This window comes from Pongo pygmaeus, chromosome 20 (assembly GCF_028885625.2).
Source record: "Pongo pygmaeus isolate AG05252 chromosome 20, NHGRI_mPonPyg2-v2.0_pri, whole genome shotgun sequence".
NCBI lineage: Eukaryota > Metazoa > Chordata > Mammalia > Primates > Hominidae > Pongo > Pongo pygmaeus.
The window spans coordinates 22,112,274-22,135,312 of NC_072393.2; the positions used below are offsets into that span (position 1 = coordinate 22,112,274).

At 43.6% G+C, this 23,039-nt stretch overlaps 2 protein-coding genes across 3 annotated transcripts in view; one reads left to right on the forward strand and one right to left on the reverse strand.

The window, feature by feature from the left end:
* LOC129020591 (zinc finger protein 708) overlaps positions 1–23,039 on the reverse strand; it is a 325,243-nt gene that overhangs the window by 201,970 nt on the left and 100,234 nt on the right. The gene's annotated exons all lie outside the window — the stretch shown is intronic.
* LOC129020586 (zinc finger protein 429) overlaps positions 15,324–23,039 on the forward strand; it is a 35,707-nt gene continuing 27,991 nt past the window's right edge. The window contains exon 1 of the mRNA XM_054465153.2: positions 15,324–15,555. Coding sequence (XP_054321128.1) covers positions 15,553–15,555 — 3 coding nt within the window. The 5' untranslated portion in view covers positions 15,324–15,552. The remainder of the gene's footprint in view (positions 15,556–23,039) is intronic.

The following is a 23,039-nucleotide window of genomic DNA, read 5'->3' on the forward strand; positions in this document are numbered from 1 at the left end:
AACAAGGTGACGAGAGAGAGGTCCTGTGTGGACACTGACAACAGAGAGCATTGTGACATATCTTTGGGAGCATCAACTATTTGATGTGACTCTCCTTTTATACCAAGGTTTTGCTTATAGGGGAGATCGTGATGTATCTTTTGGCCCAGAAATCAGGTGATGTGTTTCTCCTGCCTGAGCTTTGCTCACAGGGAGCATTGTGACATATCACTGGGCCCAGCACCCAGGTGATGGGACTCTACTGCCTGTCCCCTGCTTTTAGGAGGAAATTGTAACATATCTCTGACCAAGCACCCAGGTGATAACTCTTCTGCCTGGTCCCTGTTCTCAGGGAAGATTGTGACACATCCCTGGCCCAGCACCCAGATGATGCAGATGATATAACTCTCCTTCCTGCTCATTCTCTATCCACAGGTAAGATTATGACATATAATCACGCCCAGCTAATTTTTGCCTTTTAATGGAGATGGGGTTTCACCGCGTTGGCCAGGCTGGTCTCGAACTCCTGACCTCAGGTGATCTGCCCACCTTGGCCTCCCAAAGTGCTCAGATTACAGACATGAGCAATGGTCCCTGGCCTAGGGAATGTGACTTTCTTTTGCTGCCTGTTCTCTACTCACAGGGGTAATTGTGACATATTGCTGGTCCCAGCTCCTAGCTGATGTGACTGTTTTCTTTTTCCTAGGTTCTGCCCACAAAGGAGATTGTGACATACTGCTGTGCCTAACACTAAGGTGATGTTAATTCTCTGCTTTGACTATGTCCTTAGAAGGCATTGAGACACACTGCTGGGCCCAGCACCAAGATGATGTGAGTCCTGTGCCTGAACCCTGACCAGAGGTAGCATTGTGACATATTTATTGACCCATTGCAATCTCTCCTATGGACAAAGCCCAGGTAAATGCCCTATTTTACCTACGTGATGTGACATTCCTCTTCTGCCTGGGCCAAGCACACCAGTGATGTAATTATTCTGCCTGTTCCCTGCACACTGGAGTCACTGTGCTATATGTTTGGGCCCATCACCTAGAGGATATGACTCTCCTCTTCCAGGGTCTGTCCTCAGTGGGAATTGTGATATATCGCTTGACGTAGTTCCTATGTGATGTGGCTCTTCTCTCATGCCTGGTCCCTTCCCACTGGGGTGATTGGAACATAAAGCTGAGTCCCACACCTACGTAATGTGACTTTCTTGTTTACAAGCCCTACCCACAGGGGGCATTGTGACATATCTAGGCCTCTCACCTAGGTAATATGACATTTTTGCCTAGGCCCTCGCATCAGGGGGTATTATGAAATATTACTGGAACAAGAACTTAGGTGATGTGGCTCTCTCTACTGCTTGGGGTGTGCTTAAGAAGAAATTTTAATGTATCTCTGTATCCAGCACCAAGGTGATGTTACTCTCCTCTCCTGCCTGGGACTCATACACATTTTGTATTACAACATATCTCTGAATCCAACGTTGGGGCAATGTGACTGTCCTGCATGGGCTCTCCCACAAAAATAACACATCTTTTTACTCATTATCTAGGTGATATGACTTTTCTGCTTGAGTCCTGCCAAAGAAAAGATTGTGACAGATCACTGGACCCAGCACCTTGGTCATGTGACTCCTCATTTGCCTGAGACCTGCATATTTTGGATATTGTGACGTATCACCAGAACAAACACCTAAAGGTTAGAAGGCTCCTTCCTGAGCCCTTCCCACAGGGGTCCTTGTGATGTGTTTCTGTATCCATCACCCAGGAGTTGAAACCCTCTACTTCTGCCTGCATTTTGCCCACAGGAAAGATTATGACATGTTGCTGGGCCCAGCAACCAGGTGATCTTACTCTTCTGCCTGTGCCCTGCTTTCAGGAGGGGATTGTAAAATTTTGGGGTCAAACACCCAGTGACATGACTCTCCTGCCTGGTGTCTGTCCTCAGGGAAGATTGTGACTTAACTCTTTCCCAGCACACAGTTGAAATGACTCTTTTTTTTTGAGACTGGGTCTCGCTCTGTCACTCAGGCTGGAGTGCAGTGGCATGATCTCGGCTTACAGCAACCTCTGCCTCCTGGGTTCAAGTGATTCTCCTGCCTCAGCCACGTGAGTATCTGGGACTACAGGTGCCCATCACCATGCTCAGCTAATTTTTGTATTTTTAGTAGAGACAGGGTTTCATCATGTTGGCCAGACTGGTCTCGAACTCCTGACCTCAGGTGTTCCATTTGCCTTGGTCTCCCAAAGTCCTGGGATTACAGGCATGAGCCACCACACCTGGCTGACATGAGCTTTTCTCTAGAAGACATTGAAACATGTCTGGGCCAAGCATCTGGTGATGTTACTCTTCTCTTTTGCCTGGGCCCTGACCACAGAAGGAACAGGACAGTGACTTATCCCTAGGCCCAGCATGCAGGTGACATAATTTTTCTGCCTAATCTCTGTCCACAGGGGACATTGTGACATGTCCCTGGGACCATAAACTAGATGATATGACTCTCCTTTTGTCTCTGAGACCTGTCCACAGTGGGGATTGTGACATATCACTTGTCTCAGCACCTACATAATGTGACTTTCATCACATTTACCCACCGGGGTAATTGTGACATACAACTAGGCCCAGTCCGTAGGTTATGTGACTCCTCTTCTTCATGAGCCTTACCCTCATAGGACATTTTGACATTTCTCCGGAGCTGACTCCTGCATGGACCCCTTTTTCTCAGGGGTTATTGTGCCATATATATATATCTTTTTTTTCGAGATGGAGTCTCACTCTGTTGCCCAGGCTGGAGTACAGTGGCATGATCTCGGCTCACTGCAATCTCTGCCTCCCAGGTTCAAGTGATTCTCCTGCCTCAGCCTCATGAATAGCTGGGATTACAGGCACGTACCACCATGCCTGGCTAATTTTTTTTTTTTTTTTTTTTTGCATTTTTAGTAAAGACGAGGTTTCACCATGTTGGCCAGGCTGGTCTTGACCTCCTGGTCTCAAGTGATCTGCCTGCCTTGGCCTCCCAAAGTGCTGGGATTACAGGCATCAGCCACCACACCAGCCTGTGCCATATTTTTTGACCTAGCAACAAGGTTATGTGACTCTCCTCTACTGCTTGGGCCCTGTGTACATTCTGTATATTGAAGTATGGCTAGGTCCAACACCTAGGTGATTTGACTCTTCTTTCCATGGGCCCTGCTAATAGGGGAATTCTGACATATCTCTTTGTTTATCACCTAAGTGATATGACTCTCCTATTCTACCTGAACCCTGTAAAAAGAGGGGATTGTGACATATCACTGGACCCAGCAACTAGGTGATATTACTTTCTTTTTTTACGTGGGCCTGTTGTATTTTGAGTATTATGACATATTGCCGGGTCAAACCAAATGGGTGAAAGGCTCTTGCCTGGGCCCTGCCCACAGGAGGCCCTTGTTACATATCTGTGCATCCATTACTTTGGAGGTGTGACTCTCTTCCATCTGCACCAAGCCCATACAGAAAACTGTGACATATCTCTGGGTTCTGCAACCAGGTGGTATATCTTTTGTGCCCAGGCCTTGCCTGCAGAGAGACATAGCTGGGCCCACTACCCAAGTGCTGTGACTTTGATGTCTGTGCCTTGCTTTCAGGAGGGAATTTTAGGGTAACAGAACCCTGGCCAGGCAACCAGGCGATATGCCTGGTTTCTTCCCTGGAAAAATTGTGATATATTCCTGACCCAGCACCCAGGTGATGTTATTCTCTCATTTGCTTTCTACTCACAGGTTGGATTGTGACATATACTTTAGCCCAGCTCACAGTTGTGATGATGACACTAATACCACAAATCAGCCAGTAGGAGAGATACTGGCACTTGTAGCTAAACTTAGAGAAACAGGTAAATTATTGGGTCTTCTCTAGGTAAGAACATCATAAAGGACAACCATTCTTTCACAGTTTGTATAAAGTCTTTGGATGGTACAGAGTGTCATCACAGGGTCAAGCACACAGGTGAGACTGTGTTTCTCATATGAACAACCTACCAAATGTTGGCATTGTCACCCTCACACATGGACAGAGCCCACTGGAAAGATCCTGAATTTCACACGTGGATACAGTCCACAGTAAAAATCGTGACTCTCATATGTGATCATGCGACCACAGTCAAGATGGTGACTCATTTCAAAACAAAGCTCATAGGCCGGTGAGGACTCTTCTCTCTGTACCTAGCCAATTGGAGAGATGTTGACTCTAACATGTGGGCTTAGGTCCATAGGTACAATTATCAGTTCATACTAGAACAGAATTCTCAGAGCAAATTGTGATTATCATGCATATTGTATAAAGCCCTCAGATGGTAACAGAGAGTTTTGTAACAGGGCCCAGCACACAGGTGACATTGTGATACTCATACACACAATCAGCCAACAGTAAAGATGTCATCTTTTCATATGAACACAGCTCACTGTTGAAGTTCTGAATCTCACACCTAGAGATAGCCAAAAATTGGAAAATTGACTCTCACACATGGATTCAGTCCACATGTGGGCTGGTGACTCTCAGACCAAGATTCAGCATATCTGTGAGGCTGTGAGTCCACTAAGGGGACACAGTCCACTGCAAAGATTGAGGCTCTCATGCAGGTATCCAGTCCCCCATTGAGATTGTGACTTGTGTACTCAGACTCAACATACAAAAGGTGTTGACTCTAATACCTAGAAATGGGACATGTGTGGAATTGTAAATTTTTTTTTTTTTTTTGAGACGGAGTTTCAATCTTGTTGCCCAGGCTGGAATGTAATGGTGTGATCTCGGTTCACTGCAACCTCCGCCTCCTGGGTTCAAGCGATTCTCTTACCTCAGCCTCCTGAGTAGCTGGGATTACAGGTGCCCACCACAATGCCCGGCTAATTTTTGTATTTTTAGTACAGATGGGGTTTCACCATTTTGGCCAGGCTGGTCTCAAACCCCTGACCTCATGTGATCCACCTGCCTTAGTCTCCCAAAGTGCTGGGATTACAGGCGTGAGCCACTGTGCCCAGCAGGATTGTTAATTTTATCCCTACATTTTCCTGCAACTGTGATTGTAACATACACTTCTGCCCAGCACCTGAGTGATTTGACTTTTCTGCCTGGTGCCTAGTCCACAGATCAGATCGTGATACATTGCCGGACCCAACACTAGGTGGTATGACTCTGTACTTTTGCCTCGGCACTGCCCACTTGGGACATTGTGACATATCACTGGGCCCCACACCCTGGTTATGTGACTCTCCTACCTGTGCCCTGCCTTCATGGGCCATTGTGACATATTGCCATTTGCAACATCCAGGTTATGCAACTCTCCTTGCTGGGTCCTGCCTACAGGAAGCATTATGATCTATCTGTGTATCCATCATCCAGGTAATGTGACTCTTTCTCCCAGGTCCCTGCTCAAAGAAAGGATTGTTACTTATCATTGGGCCCAGTGCCTAGCTGATGTAACTCTTCTACCTATGTTCTGCTTACAGGGTACATTGTGACATACTGCTGGGCCGAACACCAAGGTGATGCTACATTTTTGCCTTGACATTTTTTTTCATCAGGCATTGTGACATATTGTTGGGCTCAGAACCAAGGTGATGTGATCCTTCTGCCTGAACCCTGCTCAAGAGTCAACACCTTTTGCCCAACAAGAATAGTGACATATTTGTGAATCCATCATCTATGTGATGTGACTCTCTTACTTGGATTTTGCCTATAGGAGAGATTGTGACATATCACAGGGCCTGGCACCTAGATAATGTGACTCTTTCCTGCCATGGCCATGCTCCCATAAAAGAGAGTGACTTATCCCTGGGATCAGCCCACAGGCTATGCAATTGTTCTGCCTAGTGCCTGTCTACAGGGGTTATTGTGACATATCTCTTAGTCTCATTCCTCTTCTCCCTGGGACCTGTCCACAGTGGGAATTGTGACATATCACTTGGCCCAGCACCTATGTGATGTGACTGTTTTCTCATGCTTTGGCCCTGCCCACTGGTTGGTTGTGATATGTAGTTGGGCCCAGCTCTTAGGTTATGTGATCTTTCTCTTCCTCCTGAGCCCTGCTCTCCCAAGACAAGCTCGGTTTTGGAGACCCTAACCCAGAGGAGCTAGAGGAATTAAAGACACACACACAGAAATATAGCGTGTGGAGTGGGAAGTCAGGGGTCTCACAGCCTTCAGAGCTGAGACCCTCAAACAGAGATTTACCCACATATTTATTGACAGCAAGCCAGTGATAAGCATTGTTTCTATAGATTATAGATTAAAAGTATTCCTTATGGGAAACAAAGGGATGGGCGGAAATAAAGGGATGGGCTGGCTAGTCATCTGCAGCAGGAACATGTCCTTAAGGCACAGATCTCTCATGCTATTGTTTGTGGTTTAAGAAGGCGTTAAGTGGTTTTCCGCCCTGGGTGGGCCAGGTGTTCCTTGCCCTCATTCCAGTAAACCAACAACCTTTCAGCATGGGCGTCATAGCCATCACTAACAAATCACAGTGCTACAGAGATTTTGTTTATGGCCAGTTTTGGGGCCTGTTTATGGCCAGATTTGCGGGCCTGTTCCCAACACTACTCACAGGGGACATTGTGACATATCTCTAGGGCTCTCATCTAGATGATGTGACTTTTCTGCCAGGGCTCTTTTCTCAGAGGATACTGTGACATTTCTCGACCTAGAACCTAGGTGATGTGACTCTCTTCTGCTTGGGCTCTGCCCGAGATGTGACTTTTTTTTTTCCCCCTGGGCTTTGTATACATTGTGTATTGTGATATATGACTGGGTCTAAGACCCAGGTAATATGACTCTAACTCATGGGTTCTGTTCAGAAGGGTATTATGACATATCATTTGTTCCTCACTTAGGTGTTATGACTCTCATCTTTTCACTGGAACCTGCCAAGAAGGGTGATTGTGACATATCACTGGACCCAGCACCTTGGTGATGTGACTCTCCTCTCCTCTTGGGCCCTGCATACATTGTGTCTATGGAAATATAGCTGGTCCAACACCTAGGTAATGTGACTCTCCTGCATAGGCCTTGCTAATAGGGGAAGTATGACATATGTTTTATCACTTAAGTGATGTTACTCTCCTTTTCTTCCTGAATCCTGTAAAAGGGGGGGATTGTGACCCTATCACTGAACCCAGCACATAAGTAATATTGAGTTTCCTGCATAGGCTCTGTTCAGAAGGGTATTATGACATATCTTTTTGTTCATCACTTTGTGACTTGTCTTTTGACTGGAACCTGCCAAAAAGGGTGATTGTGACATATTACTGGACCCAGCACCTAGGTGATGTGGCTCTCCTTTTTTTCTGGGCCTCACATATTTTGGGTATTGTGATGTATAGCTGGGCTCAACACCTAGCAGTTGGGGAGCTCCTTTCTTGACCATTCCCACAAATGACATATCTCTGCTATGACCACCTATGACACATGAGCTAAATATGTGACTCTTCTTTTCTGCCTGCACCCTGCTAACAGAGAAGATTGTGACAAATTGCTAAGTGCAGTGTATCTTGTGCTGACCTTGTATCTCAGCCTGTGACCAAGAATGCCTAACCTCCGGGGAATGCAGCCCTGTAGGTCTCAACCTCAATTTACCCAGCCACTACTCAAAATAGAGTCACTCTGGTTTAAATGCCTCTGACATTAAGATACACTATAAAATTATGAAAAAAGTTTATTTGAATTTTAGCAAATGAGAAATGAAATAATTAGAATGGGCTATTCTGAAAGATATAGCATTAGTTATATTTGTGTTTGAGTTTTCGATTAACCTATATTTGTTACTTATGAATAGATATCTTGTTTTATTCTGTCTAAACAGATACACTAGGTGGGGTGTAATGCTGGCTCATGCCTGTAATTCCAGCACTTTGGGAGGCCGAGGCGAGTGGATCACCTGAGGTCAGGAATTTGAGACAAGCCTGACCAACATGGCAAAAACCTGTCTCTACTAAAAATACAAAAATTAGCTGGCCATGGTGGCAGGTGCCTGTAATCCCAGCTACTTCGGAGGCTGAGGCAGGAGAATCGCTTGAACCCGAGAGGCGGAGGTTGCAGTGAGCCAAGATCATGCCACTGCATTCCACCCTGGGTGACAGAGCGAGACTCTGTCTCAAAAAATAAGATAAAATAAGCGGCCAGGCATGCTGGCTCATGCCTGTAATCCCAACACTTTGGGAGGATGAGGAGGGTGGATCACAAGGTCAGGAGTTCAAGACCAGCCTGGCCAAGATGGTGAAACCCTGTCTCTACTAAAAATACAAAAATTAGCCACGTGTGTTGGCGGGTGCCTGTAATCAAGATGGTGAAACCCTGTCTTTACTAAAAATACAAAAATTAGCCACGTGTGTTGGCGGGTGCCTGTAATCCCAGCTACTCGGGAGGCTGAGGCAGAGAATTGCTTGAACCCAGGAGGCGGAGGTTGCAGTGAGCCAAGATCTCACCATTGCACTCCAGCCTGGGTGACAGAGGGAGATTCTGTCTCAAAAAAAAAAAAAAAAAAAAAAGACGACATAAATTTAATGTTAAGTGTGGACTCATAAAGAACCTAGACAGCCACCAAGCCATTTGTTTATTCTCGATTTCTTAAAGCTTCCATTATTAAAAGCTCTGCATTCCATTACTCATCACAGAAGCAATCCAGTCAATTTAGTTAGCTTTGCTCAATACTATTGTATCTGTAATACTGTGGCAGGCCAGACCTCACTAACAACTGTTTCAGTACTGACTGAGTGGTTAAGTTAAATATTAAAAGCCAGTGACCGGCCGGGCGCGGTGGCTCACACCTATAATCCCAGCACTTTGGGATAACCTAAATTAAATATGAATTAAGTTTGTGTGTGGGGGGGGGGGGGCGGGGGTGACTATTCCAAATTACTAAACAGATTAAGATCAATTTTTTTTGTCAAACATATAATTCTGAGAAACAATCAATACTTCATGTACCTTTCTGCTACCTAATAGGCTATTTAAGCATTTATACAGAAATTTGATACAGTTGTCATTTTTAATGCATGTTTTCTGATAGTATAAAAGCTCTCTCATGCAAGAAGGCTGACGTTGTAATAGTAGCTAAAAGAATATTAGAAAATTTTTTTTTCATGGGACATTTCTGAAAGGTCTCTAATGATTAAGATACTTATTTCACTAGACAAGTTGTAAAACTATTAAATAAGGTATTGTTCCTGGACCAAACTGAGAGTTGGGCTGCTATTTCTTACGGCCCAATAACGAGATGCAGATGAACTGGGGAGGAAGAGTTTTATTTCTGCAACCAGTTACAGGGAGAAGGCCTGGAAATTATCACCAGACCAACTCAAAATTACAATGTTTTCCAGAGCTTATATACCTTCTAAGCTATATGTCTACATGTAAGTGTGCATTCATCTAAAGAGATAAGTGATTAACTTCTTTTATTTAATCTGTAACTAAGGTCTGAGTCTTGAAGACCTTCCCCTGCAGCCTCAGTAAATTTACTTAATCTAAATGGGTCCAGGTGCTGGGGTGATTACCCTTATCCTGTCTCCTGCTAAATCACGGTGGTTTGGTGAGTTCCTTCAGACCTCCAATAAACTTGTTTGTGGAGGCCTGGGGAATTTCTTCAGACCCCCAATAAAACTTGTTTAATCCTATAAGGCCCAAGAAAGGCCTAGGCGAAACTCTGGATGGGCTTTTGTTACATCCCCACCTTTGTATAAGGTCACTGGCTTTTTTTTTTTTTTTTTTTTGAGACGGGGTCTCACTCTGTCACCAGGCTGGAGTGCAGCTGCACAATCTCGGCTCACTGCAACCTCTGCCTCCAGGGTTCAAGCCATTCTCCTGCCTCAGCCTCCCAAGTAGCTGGGACTACAGGCACGTGCCACCATGCCCAGCTAATTTTTTTGTATTTTTAGTAGAGACGGGGTTTCACCATGTTGGCCAGGATGGTATCGATCTCCTGACCTCGTGGTCCACCTGCCTCGGCCTCCCAAAGTGCTGGGATTATAGGTGTGAGCCACCGCGCCCGGCCAGTCACTGGCTTTTAATATTTAACTTAACCACTCAGTCAGTACTGAAACAGTTGTTAGTGAGGTCTGGCCTGCCACAGTATTACAGATACAATAGTATTGAGCAAAGCTAACTAAATTGACTGGATTGCTTTTGTAATTGCAGATTGATGACAATCAGATTCACTTAGAGTGGAAAAAATATGTTGGCCCTTATAAAATAGTCATTAGAAGGCCTATTGCATAATAGAACCTCATGTGTCTTCTGTTACTAAAGTCTAACATTACTAAATTCAACAAGGCTTTAATGCATTATGGCAAAGCACATTTTCACCAGGTGAAGAAAGCCTTTACTAGTCTACTGACTGAGGAGAGTAAAACCCTTTATAATCAAGGATCCAGAGATTGAATCTGCCTGCCACCTACACTGACGCAAGACTTCAAGACCTTGAACATTGGATTGATAATCTCACAACTTAGAAGGGCTCCTCCAAACTCTTGCAATTGTAAACCCATAGGAGATTTGAAGGTAAAGCTAACCAGGGAAGTTTGTCCTCAAAAGCAGATGGCCGTCTCCATGTAGATAGCTTTTTTCACAAGATCAAAAATCAAGACATCTCGTTATCATGACAGTGTTAGTTCACAGTTTGTTTATGGTTCTACAAACAACAGAAATTTTAAAAAGTGGTCTCGTGTGCACTCATGGGGGTATACTTATATGTAGAGAATTTTGCAGCCAACATTATATATGAGGAAACTTATTCCTTGAAAGGTAAAAGAAGAAGGGCCAATGTAGGTGAGAAGTTTTAATGAAACAGTTGTTTTCTCACAATATTAAAAACAGAATATTGGTCCACTGCTCTTAACCTATTTCATAAGTTAAAAAGAACTTATTCAGAATAGGTTAAAGAGCGTTGCCAGGAGGCCATTACTCTTCTGAATGGTTATCATTGTTTAGAGTAAATGAGGCAACGGTTACAAAATGTATCCCTCTCAATAGGGCTCTTTAGCAGATTATACCATAAAGGCTATGCTTACACAATAGACTTTAAATTTTCTCACAAAGTTGTGCTAAATATAATTTCTTTTGATTACTTACTGGATAAATAGATATCTGTGCAGTTGCTAATAGTTGCCCATGGAGAACTACAGCAGGTATTACAGAGATGCAGTTGTAGATGATTCATGAACAGGCTAATTAGATGAAATGAGTAGGCCATTTTTCTAGCTAATTATTTGATCTATTTAATTTTAACTGGTTGTTCATGGGGACCCTGGCTAAAAAGCATGCTTCAAACTCTTGGTATTATCCTCCTGATAGTCAAAATGGTAATCTTCCTGCTGCACTGTGTTCTCTCAACAGATATAAACGTTTGAATGTAGTCATCTGTAGAATGTCAAATGGTCTCTCTTTAACTGGAATGACAGAAACTCAAAGACATATGTGACTATGAAGACACCACAACCTATGAATGACATGCTAAGGACAAAAAACAAAAATAATGGAAACTGAGAGTTGCACTAAAGCCCCGAGTTTTGGTCACACTGTGACCTACGTAAGAACTTAACCAAATGGGGAATTTTTTAAAGAAAACTATTGGAGGCCATAATTCTGGACTGATCTTATGCACTAGGTCCAAACAAACCAAACCAAAATGAGTCACTCATGCTAGATGTGACATAATTAAACTAAAAATTTAAGGCAATAGGTAGATTCTAAAACTGGCCAGGTTTTGTTTTTCTTCTGTAAATAGCAGATTTCAACACAAGGAGGTCCCCTGTACTCTAACGCTTTAAAAAACAAATAAAAATAATTTCAAAATAATAAGCTGAAGTTTTTATTTCCACTTTACAAACCCACAGTTCTGCTATTTCATAGTGGGATTTGAGTCTAAATAAGTACATTTTTGATGGTGACAAAATGATATTAATGTCTAAAGTTTTGGTCTCAAACTTGAGAAGATGACAAAAGGGAGAAATTGTTAAATTAGTTATAGCCTAAAGCTTCCCTGTTATGTTTAATTTTGGCTAATAGGATTTGTTTTTTGTTTTTTTTTGGTTTTTTTTGCATAGTAAACTTAATATTCAAATAGGACAAATCTTAAGCTGTAATAAATCTGGCTGTTTCTGTACCTCACTTCCATTTTCTGTATGTCGTTTTGCTTTTCTGGTTCATAAAAATTTTACCAACATGTAGCTGTGTTGGAGTCTGTCCGAGCCTACTCTGGATCCATAGGTTACCCGATTTGCAAATCACGATTTGCTCATTTAAACTCTTAAATTTAATTTTTCTGAAGTTTTCTTCTTTTACAAATTTTCAAATTTTTTTATGATGAAAATAAATAATGTGTTATTGACCTTTGATTTTCTAAACTCATCACACAGCTATTTTCCCAAATTATTATTATTATTATTATTATTGAGACAGAGTCTCACTCTACCACCCTGGCGAGAGTGTGGTATAACTAATCATGGCTCACTGAAGCCTTAATCTTCCAGGCTCAAGCAATTCTCCTGCCCCAGCCACCCAAGTAGCTGGGACTACGGGCATGCAAAATCATGCCTGACTAATTTTTAATTTTTTTTTCATGGACACTGGATCTCACTATGTTGCCCAGTCTGCACTTGAACTCCTGAGCTCAAGTGATTCTCCTATTTCAGCTTCCCAAAGTGCTAGAATTACAGGTATGAGCCGCCACGTACTTCTGCAATTTCTTGACAAGATTATTCTCAATAATAAACAGTACTATATTGGCAGAAATATAAAGGGAATCTGGCTTCTATTTTAGAAGTTTCACTCTCCAGGATTTCAAGGGTCTAGGGCAGCTACTTTAGTACTATAGTTTGATCTATGGAGGTGCATGGACTTTGGAGTCAGAGAGAGTTGATCCTGAAGGTGGGGTACAGTGGCTCACATCTGTAATTCCAGCACTTTGGGAGGCCGAGATGGGTGAATTGCTTGAGGTCAGATGTATGAGATCAGCCTGGCCAACATGGCAAAACTCCGTCTCTACTAAAATACAAAAATTAGTTGAGTGTGGTAGCATGCGCCTGTAATTCCAGCCACTCAGGAGGCTGAGGCATGAGAATCGCTTGAACCCAGGAGGCAGAGGTTGCTGTGAGCCAAGATCGCGCCACTGCACTCCAGCCTGGGCAATAGAGCAAGACTTCATCTTAAAAAAACAAAAACAAAGCAGTTGATATTGAGTCTCAACCCAGCCAGTTAGTAGCTGTGGTTCTTTGGACAAGTTTCTTGATGTGAAAGAGTTGTATGAACCACATATGCAAAAAAAGGCAGAATGACACTGATTGCAAAAATTGTAGCAAGTTTTCATGCCTCCTATATCCATTGCCAGGTGCTTTCACAGCTGTTGCCATTGAAATACAAAATTTGTTTTCCAAACCATAGATCTGGCTGACCTTACTTGCTCAGGACAGTAGAAACCTGTGAACATGACAGTGGGCTAGTTTGGGGCGTAGGCTCAAATGGTCTTGAATGCTTCTGTTTTTCTTTCAGAATGCTGCCATCTCCATGATGGCCTACGTTAGCCAGGTGGAAAATAGGATACCATGGGGAGGAGAAGCAAGGTGCCCCTGTTGACAGCCCCAGAAGCAGAAGCTCACTCCCAGAAACACAGCTGCCTAGTGAAAAGGCAGCTGCTGATACATGTCTGAAGGAGCTCAGTTGAGCCCAGCCTAAATGGCTGACCATCTCAATTACGAGCGAATAAGTTTTGGATGGTTTGTTATGCTGCAATAGCTAACTAATACATGCACCCTGTGCAGATGGAATGCCAGGATTTAATGACAGGTTGATTACTAGTTACCTTCTGACAGTGGACACCCTAAAGGTACTGACTTTTTTTTTTTTTTCCTGATTTGAAGTTGGATGTCCCCTAAGACAATGTTTAGTAATGCAGAAATACAGGTAGACATCTATGTGTGTGATTGGTGCTTATACTCACACAGTACCCCACACCACAGGAGAAAACAGATAACCACAGCCTGACCATTAGAGCCAAGGCCAAATACCAAAATAAGTTTGCCTTTAATTTATTTTCTTCATATCTAAAAGTTGGAGGTTAAGACTGGACAGACCTGAAGACATAGAGTTTTCTTCTCCTGTGGCCCCAGAATTTTTTGTTCACTGTCTGATCTCTGGATGAAAGGTGGACAACAGGTAGCAAAGAGTGGTCTACCTGTGGTTATTTTATTCGTGCTGCCCTCTGCCCTTGCTATGGCCACTATCTGTCCCACCCTCAGAACCGAAGATAGATGTTAGTAGAGAGAGGCTGTCACCTCACCTCTGGCAGAAAAGGGATGTTCAGGGCCTCCACCCACCTGACATCAGAGCTGCGCTTCAACGTGGCAGCTGTTGGCCGTGTGTGGCTCCTGGGTGCCTGGAATGTGTCTGGTCTGAACTGCAATTTGCTAGAAAGGTAAAATACAGAGTTGGTTTTGAAGATTTAGTTCCAAAAATATATATAGTGCCTTAATAATTACATATTGCTGTGAACCCAGAAAATCTGAGACAGGTCTCAGTTAATTTAGAAAGTTTATTTTGCCAAGGTTGAGAACACACCTATGACATAGTTTCAGGAAGTCTTGAGGACACCTGCCCAAGGTGGTCAGGGAACATATTGGTTTTATACATTTTAGGGATGTATGAGGATGTATGAGACATCAATCAATATATGTAAGAAGTACATTGGTTCTGTCTGAAAAGATGGGACAACTTGAAGCAAAGGCGAGAAGACATGAAGCTGGAGGGAGCTTCCAGGTCACAGATAGGTGGTTACATTCTTTTGAGTTTCTGATTGGCCTTTAGTTTCCAGCTTGAGTTTTCCTTAGTAATTTTGGGGGCCCAAGATATTTTCCTTTCACATTGCTCACATATTAAAATGATAATATTTTAAACATATTGGGTTAGTTACATTATTACAATCAATTCCACGTGTTTCATGTTTCTTTTTAAAGTTTGGCTACTAGAAAATTAAAAATTCACATGTGGCTCACATTTTTATTTCAGAGGACTGCCTCCTTTTTAAAATCTCAGGCTGCCTGCTCAAAGGACCAGAAGCCAGGAAGGTGATAAAAGCTAAAATTTAAAAGTAATTGTTATTATATTCTTTTCATTTGTGACTAGCCATATAGTATATTATTTATAAATGCATATGACCTTACACACAAGGTTCAATGCAAACACCCTCTAGGGTGGGCCTGGCTCAGCTCGAAGGAAAGCCTGCCTGAAAAAGCTGCAGCTAGGCTGTCACTCTTCATTCTGCCCGGTAACGGATCACACCCTCTGTCACTCAGGGCCTGAGGGGGCGGGTCTTAAACATTATCCAATCAGGGACGCTGGGCTGGGGACAGTCCAGTCAGGCACGCAGATGTAGCGGACAGGACGGTTTCCGGAATATGGCGGGGCGTTTGGCGCTTGCTGCAGCCAGAGCTCCAGGTGTCGTTTTCATTTCTGTGTCCTCTTCCTAGAGGCCCAGCCTGTGTGGCCGTGTGACCTGCAGATATTGGGAGATCCACAGCTAAGACTCCAGGACGCCCTGGAAGCCTAGAAATGGTGAGAGTGCCGGGTGTGACGTCCCGAGAGAGGGGGAGGGGCTGGTCGGAAGCGTGGGAAGTGGCCGTGGTGGACTTAGGTCTCCCCGCAGTCAGCTCCACAATCCGCGCCGGGAATTCTCCTTGCCCAGCTCGGCTTCAGTCTCTTTCAGCCATAAGATGGCGACTGTGCTGACAGCCGGGCCCCGGGAGTCCTGTCTTCTCTCCGCAGTGACTGTGCCTGACCTGTAGCCGTGTCTGGGGAGCTCTGCACGCGCAATTCTGCAGTCTCTCCCAGATTGTGCAAGAACCATGGGAGGGGCGTCAGGGGGGAATAGTGACTCGGGGTGCGGGTTCATGAGCGGGAAGAGCTTTGGTCCGTGGGGTTCCCAGTTCCCATTCTCTCCTATTAAAAATCTATGGGAATGGCCGGGCGCGGTGGCTTACGCCTGTAATCCCAGCAGTTTGCTGGGAGGCGGGCGGATCACTGAGGTCCAGCATTCGAGAACAGCCTGGCCAACATGGTGAAACCTCGTCTCTACTAAAAATACAAAAATTAGCTGAGTGCGGTGGCTGTAATCCCAGCCATTTGGGAGGCTGAAGCACGAGAATCGCTTAAAGCCAGGAGACCAAGATTGTGCCATTGCACTCCAGGCTGGTTGACACAATGAGACTATCTCAAAAAGAAAAAAAAAAGGGAGTCACCGCAAAATATTAACGAATTTAATCAAAGAGCGGTTCTAAAACTGTAAAGCACCCAGCTGTGGGATGTAGTTTGTGGTCCTTTGGAGGAGCTTGAAGGAAAGACTTTGTGCATGATACAAAAACGCAAATTCAGTAATTGGTTAGGTAGGGTTATGTAGTTTCTTAATTTCCATCTTCAGCTTACAAAATTTCCTGGTTATGTAATCAGAGCTTAATTCCAGTTGATAGTTGGTTAGCCCTGTATTTGTTTTCCCCAGTGTAGTAATTTACAAAAAAAAAAAAGCATTTGAGTTAGTTTTTTTTTTTTTTTTTAGACGGAGTTTCGCTCTTCTTGCCCAAGCTGGACTGCAGTGGCGCGATCTCGGCTCACTGCAACCTCCGCCTCCGTGTTCAAGTAATTCTCCTGCCTCGGCCTCCCGAGTAGCTGGCATTACAGGCAGGCACCACCACGCCCGGCTAATTTTGTATTTTTAGTAGGGACGGGGTTTCTCCGTGTTGGTCAGGCTTGTCTCGAACTCCCGACCTCGGGTGATCCGCCCATCTCGGCCTCCCAAAGTGCTGGGATTACAGACGGGAGCCATTGCACCCGGCTTAAGTTAGATTTTTTAAAAGCAGGAATTCAGGGACTACAGCCACCTCAGTCGAATTGCCTACCACTTAACTATTTTCACTCCCTACACAAAACTGATCTTACCCTGCATTTTTCACAGGTGTCCTAAGCAGGGTCTCAAGTCTACCCCCACACCCCCCATTTCTCCAGCCTAACTCTGGCTTGCAGTAAAATACAAAATTTCCATTTCCTCCTGACAATCCCAAATGCCAACTCCCCCTCCCTAATTCACACTATTAACTATTTGTCCTTTTGTGTACATTTTTGATACTGTATTTTAATTAAACATTTTTTGACAAAGCATTGGATGGCACATTTAAAAAGATTTGTTTTCTGTTTATAAATATTTTCCATAAGAAGAAAGCAAGGAATAATCTTCTGACACTGTACTGTAAAAAAATCTTTGTCTCTTTTCCTTTTATCTTCCCTAGGCATAGAGATCTTATGAAAATGTTTTGGCATCAAGGTTTTTCTTGGAATTTTTGTGGGGTGATGTGTCCTCAGCCACCCTTTAGTTTTTTTCCTGGTCCTAGGTTCCAGTACTGTCTGTGAATAAACCAAGATGTCAGTCATGGCTATGTCTGCAAGACTGTCTAATGAATATTAATTCCTGGGTCATTTTCTCCCGTAGGACAACCTGTGGTGTAGAGTGTAGCCTCTCAAGAGAGCAGGTGGATGCCCTGGGGCTGAGAGGAATCTCCTGGTGTACTTTTCCTTTGAAAAGCTAACCCCTTCAGATGTTAAGACTGTCTTCACCTAGCCCGACTTTCCTTTCTTTGGGCCACATTGCTGGTCACCCAATCAAATGCTGGTATTGAGTTGAAAACAGAAATAATTTCTGACCCCTTGATTCTCTACAATTTGTGAAAAAAGACTAGTATCTCTGCCGGGCACGGTGGCTCACGTCTGTAATCCCAGCACTTTGGGAGGCCAAGGTGGGTGGATCACCTGAGGTCAGGAGTTCGAGACCAGCCTAGCCAACATGATGAAATCCTGTCTGTACTAAAAATAGAAAATTAGCCAGGCATGGTGGTGCATGCCTGTAATCCCAGCTACTCAGGAGGCTGAGGCAGGAGAACCTGGGAGGCGGAGGTTGCGGTGAGCCGAGATTGTGCCATTGCACTCCAGCCTGTGCAACAAGAGCGAAACTCCATCTCAAAAAAAAAAAAGGTGGTATCTCAAAAGACAAAAGAAACCCTGACACCGGTGAGATGAGGTGAGAAATTGCAAAGTAAAATGCGCTTGGGACACTCACTGGAACATAGAGCAGTCTCCTGAGAGGGTGGTTATTGAGTACTTAAGTGAGCAGGATGGGTGGGAGACTCTCTGAAGTGATTGAACTTGACACATGAGTTGGACACATCTGTTTTCTTATCAGCACTGCCACTCCCTGGGTTTGTCACTTTGAAAAGATTTGTTCATTTATATTGACTTCAGTTTTTTAACTCTAAATTGCAATTTATTAGTAGAGCTTGAAAGGTAAGAGAAAATATTTACAAAGGGCATAAAAGAGGTGGGTTTCAGAAAAATCTATTTTTTTTTGGTTAAAAATTTTCATGTACCTTTTTTTTTTTAGAGTGAGTTTAGAAATTTTCTCAGGCATATTTTTTTATGGCTGGGTGATTTCAAACAGAATTCCAAGGCTTAGATTTTGGAATGCTACCAAGGAAAAGAATAGGGAAAAATCTCTTCCATTTTGGCTGTAGAAAATGAATGCATTTCCAGAAGAAAATGTTGTAGATAATAGGTGAGTTACATGAATTCATGAAAACATCAGTTGTTTTTGCAGGATAAATTTCTGACAGTGAATATCTCTGTTCTATATCCTGTTATCCTTATTTTAGAGTTTAATGCTAAATTTTTTAGATGAAACTTGGTACCTCCTAGAAGTGTTCCCATATGACTAATTGTTTACTACATGTTTTTTTTTTTTTGAAACGGAGTCTTGTTCAAGGCTGGGGTGCGGTGGTGCGATCTTGGCTCACTGCAACTTCTGCCTCCTGGGTTCAAGCAATTCTCCTGCCTCAGCCTCCCGAGTAGCTGGAACTACAGGCGCCCACCATCACGCCCGCCTGTTTTTGTATTTTAGTAGAGACAGGGTTTCACCATGTTGCCCAGGCTTGTCTCGAACTCCTAAGCTCTGGCAATCTGCCCCTCCTAAAGTGCTAGGATTACAGGCATGAGCCACCGTGCCCGGCCTACTACGTGATTTTTAATGGAAATAATAAAATAATACATTTATAAAGGAATAGATACTTTTGCTTTTCTTATTGAGGTATGAAATGTAAGCATTGTAAAATTGCCTTGTTTTATATGAACATTGAGTAATTTTGCTGGATTTTTCGAACACTTAGTTTCAAAGACCGAGTGAATAACTCTGACATGGAAATTAAAACTTGAGCCCAGTGACTCCAAGCTAAGGCTAATATTGAGCCTGCAAAAGAAGGTTATTTAAGGTCCAGTTAGTTCTTTCTGGGGAGCCTCCCCTGCAGGTGTCCCTTCCTGCTCACCCCAGCCATGGAAGGAGCCTTTATCCTGAGAGAAGCTACAGAGCCCTGGAAAGCTGGGGCCCCACAGGCAGATACAGTTACGGTTAAGGTGGAAGGGAACTGGGAGGATCTTACTGAAGTTAAAGTTGTCCTTGTTTTGAGACAGTTTTTAGACTTTGTAAAATAGAACAAAGTTAGATTTGTGTAAAAAAAAAAAAAAAAAAATTGAATTACCAAGGAGTATTGCAAAAGGAGGAAGTACCAACCATAAGAGCTTTAAGGATTGCAAAGTTTAGGCGGATAAGGGCTTGCTTTTTTTTTTTTTTAATAATTTTTGTTTGTTTGTTTGTTTGTTTTTTTGTGATGGAGTCTCGCTCTTCTTGCCCAGGCAGGAGTGCAGTGGCATGATCTCTGCTTACTGCAACCTCCACCTCCCAGGTTCAAGCGATTCTCATTACTCAGCCTCCCAAGTAGCTGGGATTACAGGCGCCCGCGACCATGCCCGGCTGACATTTGTATTTTTAGTAGAGGCGGGGTTTCACCATGTTGGCCAGGCTGGTCTCGAACTCCTTACCTCAGGTAATGACAAGGGCTTTCTTTCATAGGTGTGAGCAAACAAGATTAGAAAAAAGATGGGAGGGGAATGGCAAATGGACAGTAAAAACATCAGATTTTAGATCAGAGAATGTTTTATCCTCAGGTCAGCATATTCTTAGAAGGGAAATAGAATGGGGTTGTATGTTGGCTCAGACGGAGGGTAGCCCAAAGTCCAGGAACCTCTGGGAAGGAGATAAATTTAAGTGAGGTCTGATATGGAAGTACAGGAAAGTGGTCCCAATCCAGACTCCAAGATAGGGTTCTTTGATCTCATGCAAGAAAGAATTTAGAGTGAGTTCATAGAGTAAAGTGGAAGCATGTTTATTAAGAAAATAGAGGAATAAAACAATTGCTACTTCACAGACGTAGCAGCCCAGAGGGCTGCTGGTTGACCACTTTATGGTAATTTCTTGATTATATGCTAAACAAGGGGTGAATTATTCATGCCTCCCCTTTTTAAACCATACAGGGTAACTTCCTGATATTGCATTGGCATTTGTAAACTGTTGTGGCACTGATGGGAGTGTGGCAGTGAGGACAATCAGAGGTTACTCAGGGCCATCTTGGTTTTGGTGGGTTTTAGCTGGCTCCTTTACTGCAGTCTGTTTTATCAGCAAGGTCTTTGTGACCTGTATCTTGTGCCAACCTCTTATTATGCGACTTAGAATGCCGTAACTGTGGGCTGTGCGTGGTAATCCCAGCACTTTGTAAGGCTGAGGCGGGTGGATCACCTGAGGTCAGGAGTTCGAGACCAGCCTGACCAACATGATGAAACCCCATCTCTACTAAAAAAAAATACAAAAATTAGCTGGGCATGGTGGTGGGCGCCTGTAATCCCAGCTACTCGGGAGACAGAGGCAGGAGAATCACTTGAACCGGGGAGGTGGAGGTTACAGTGAGCTGAGATCACGCCACTGCATTCCAGCCTGGGCAACAGAGCAAGACTCCATCTCAAAAAAAAAAAAAAAAGGGAGGAAAGAATGCCTTAACTGTTTGGGAATGCAGCCCAATAGGCTCTGGTTTAAATGCCTCTGACAGAAATATTTTATTTTTACCACTGAAGACAAATTCAGCTACCATTTTTATGAGAGCAAGAAGAAAATGTGCAGAGTCTATGTCTGGCTTATGTGACAGGTAAGAATAGAGAGCACCATCTAAGTCTTTTTTTTTTTTTTTTGAGATGGAGTCTCGCTCTGTCGTGCACGCTGGAGTGCAGCGGCGTGATCTCGGTTTACTGCAAGCTCCGCCTCCTGGGTTCACACCATTCTCCTGCCTCAGCCTCCCAGTAGCTGGGACCACAGGCGCCTGCCACCATGCCCAGCTAATTTTTTGTATTTTTTAGTAGAGACGGGGTTTTACCATGTTAGCCAGGATGGTCTCGATCTCCTGACCTCATGATCTGCCTGCCTCAGCCTCCGAAAGTGCTGGGATTACAGGCGTGAGCCACCACACCCGGCCCTAAGTCTTAATGGGAATGGGGTTTCTTTCCATAAACTGTTTCTGGCGCACACAAAGGATAGAGAATTTTATTAATCACAGCTATTTTCCAGGATTATCCACGTGCTTTTTATTTTCCCACCTCTTTTCTTTGTCCTATACATTTCTTCCATTTGACTTCTCCTGGATTTTATCTTTTATAAAAAACTGGTAAACGTAACTACAGTGTTTGCTGAGTTCTCAATTATTAAACTTCATAGAGTTTATGAAAGTCCTGCATTTTTAAACAGTAGCTCAGAAGCATAGACGGGCCCATGCGGTTTGTGACTGGCATCTCCAGTAAGGACAATGTTGTGGGACCAAGCCCTGAATCAGGGTCTGTGCTGACTCTGGGTGATGTCAGAATTCAAATGTTAGACATTGAGTTGCTGTTGGAGAATTGCTTGGTGTTAAGCAAACTACAGATTTGGTGCCAGAAGAAAGATACCACAGAGGCCTGTCCTGGAATAAAACTCTTGGTATCTGGAAATGGGAGGCTCTGCTCTCCTGTACACAGGCTTTCACACTGCCCGTTGTCCTGTGATTCCAGGTGTCCTCTTAGGGTAAGAGAGGATGAAAACTTACAGGGAACGATCTCTGATGACAGACCCACTTTTCCTGCAGCTGCCACCACGTGATTCCTACCCACTCACATACACACCCACTAGACATTGGCATGTCCACATCCCTCCCAGAATGAGGCACCACCCTCAGGAACTTCACCACAGCATTTTTGATCCCAGTGTTCCTTCCCAGAAATGCACAAAAGTGTCTACAAGTCTCCTGGAATATTCCTACTCCCAGACACAATCTGCAACAGCAACCTCTTTTTCTCCACCAATTTAGGGTTCTGCCACCTGTTCGTAATCTCATCTGCCTCCATGGATCTAGAAATAAATCAGTACAGCCCCACCTGGGCCACTATCTGTAGCACAAACCAGTCTTTTCACCTATATAGCACTCTCCCCAACTAATGAAGTTTTTTCCTTTTAACTTTTATTTTTGGTCTAGGGGTACACATGCAGGTTTATCATATAGATAAAATTGTGTCATGGAAGTTTAGTGTAGATTATTTTGTCACTGAGGTACTAAGCATAGCATCAAACAGGTATTGTTGCTGATTCTCTTTGTCCTCCACCCTCCACCCTGAACTAGGCCTCAGTGCTTGTTGTTCCTCTCTTTGTGTCCATGTATACTTGTTATTTAGCTCTTATAAATGAGAACATGCATTTGGTTTCTTGTTTCTGCATTAGTTTTCTAAGGATAATGGGCTTCACCTCCATTCATGTTGCTGCAAAGGACATGACCTCGTTCTTTTTAAATAACCACACAGCATTCCATGATGTTTATATACCATGTATATTTTATACACACGCACATACACACACATATATATATTTTTTATTTTATTTTATTTTTGAGGTGGAGTCTAGGTCTGTTACCCAGGCTGGAGTGCAGTTTTGCAATCTGGGCTCACTGCAACCTCCACCTCCTAGATTCAAGTGATTTCTCCTGCCTCAGCCTCCCGAGTAGCTGGGATCACAGGCACGCACCACCACACCCAGCTAATTTTTGTATTTTTAGTAGAGACGGGGTTTTGCCATGTTGGCCAGGCTTGTCTCGAACTCC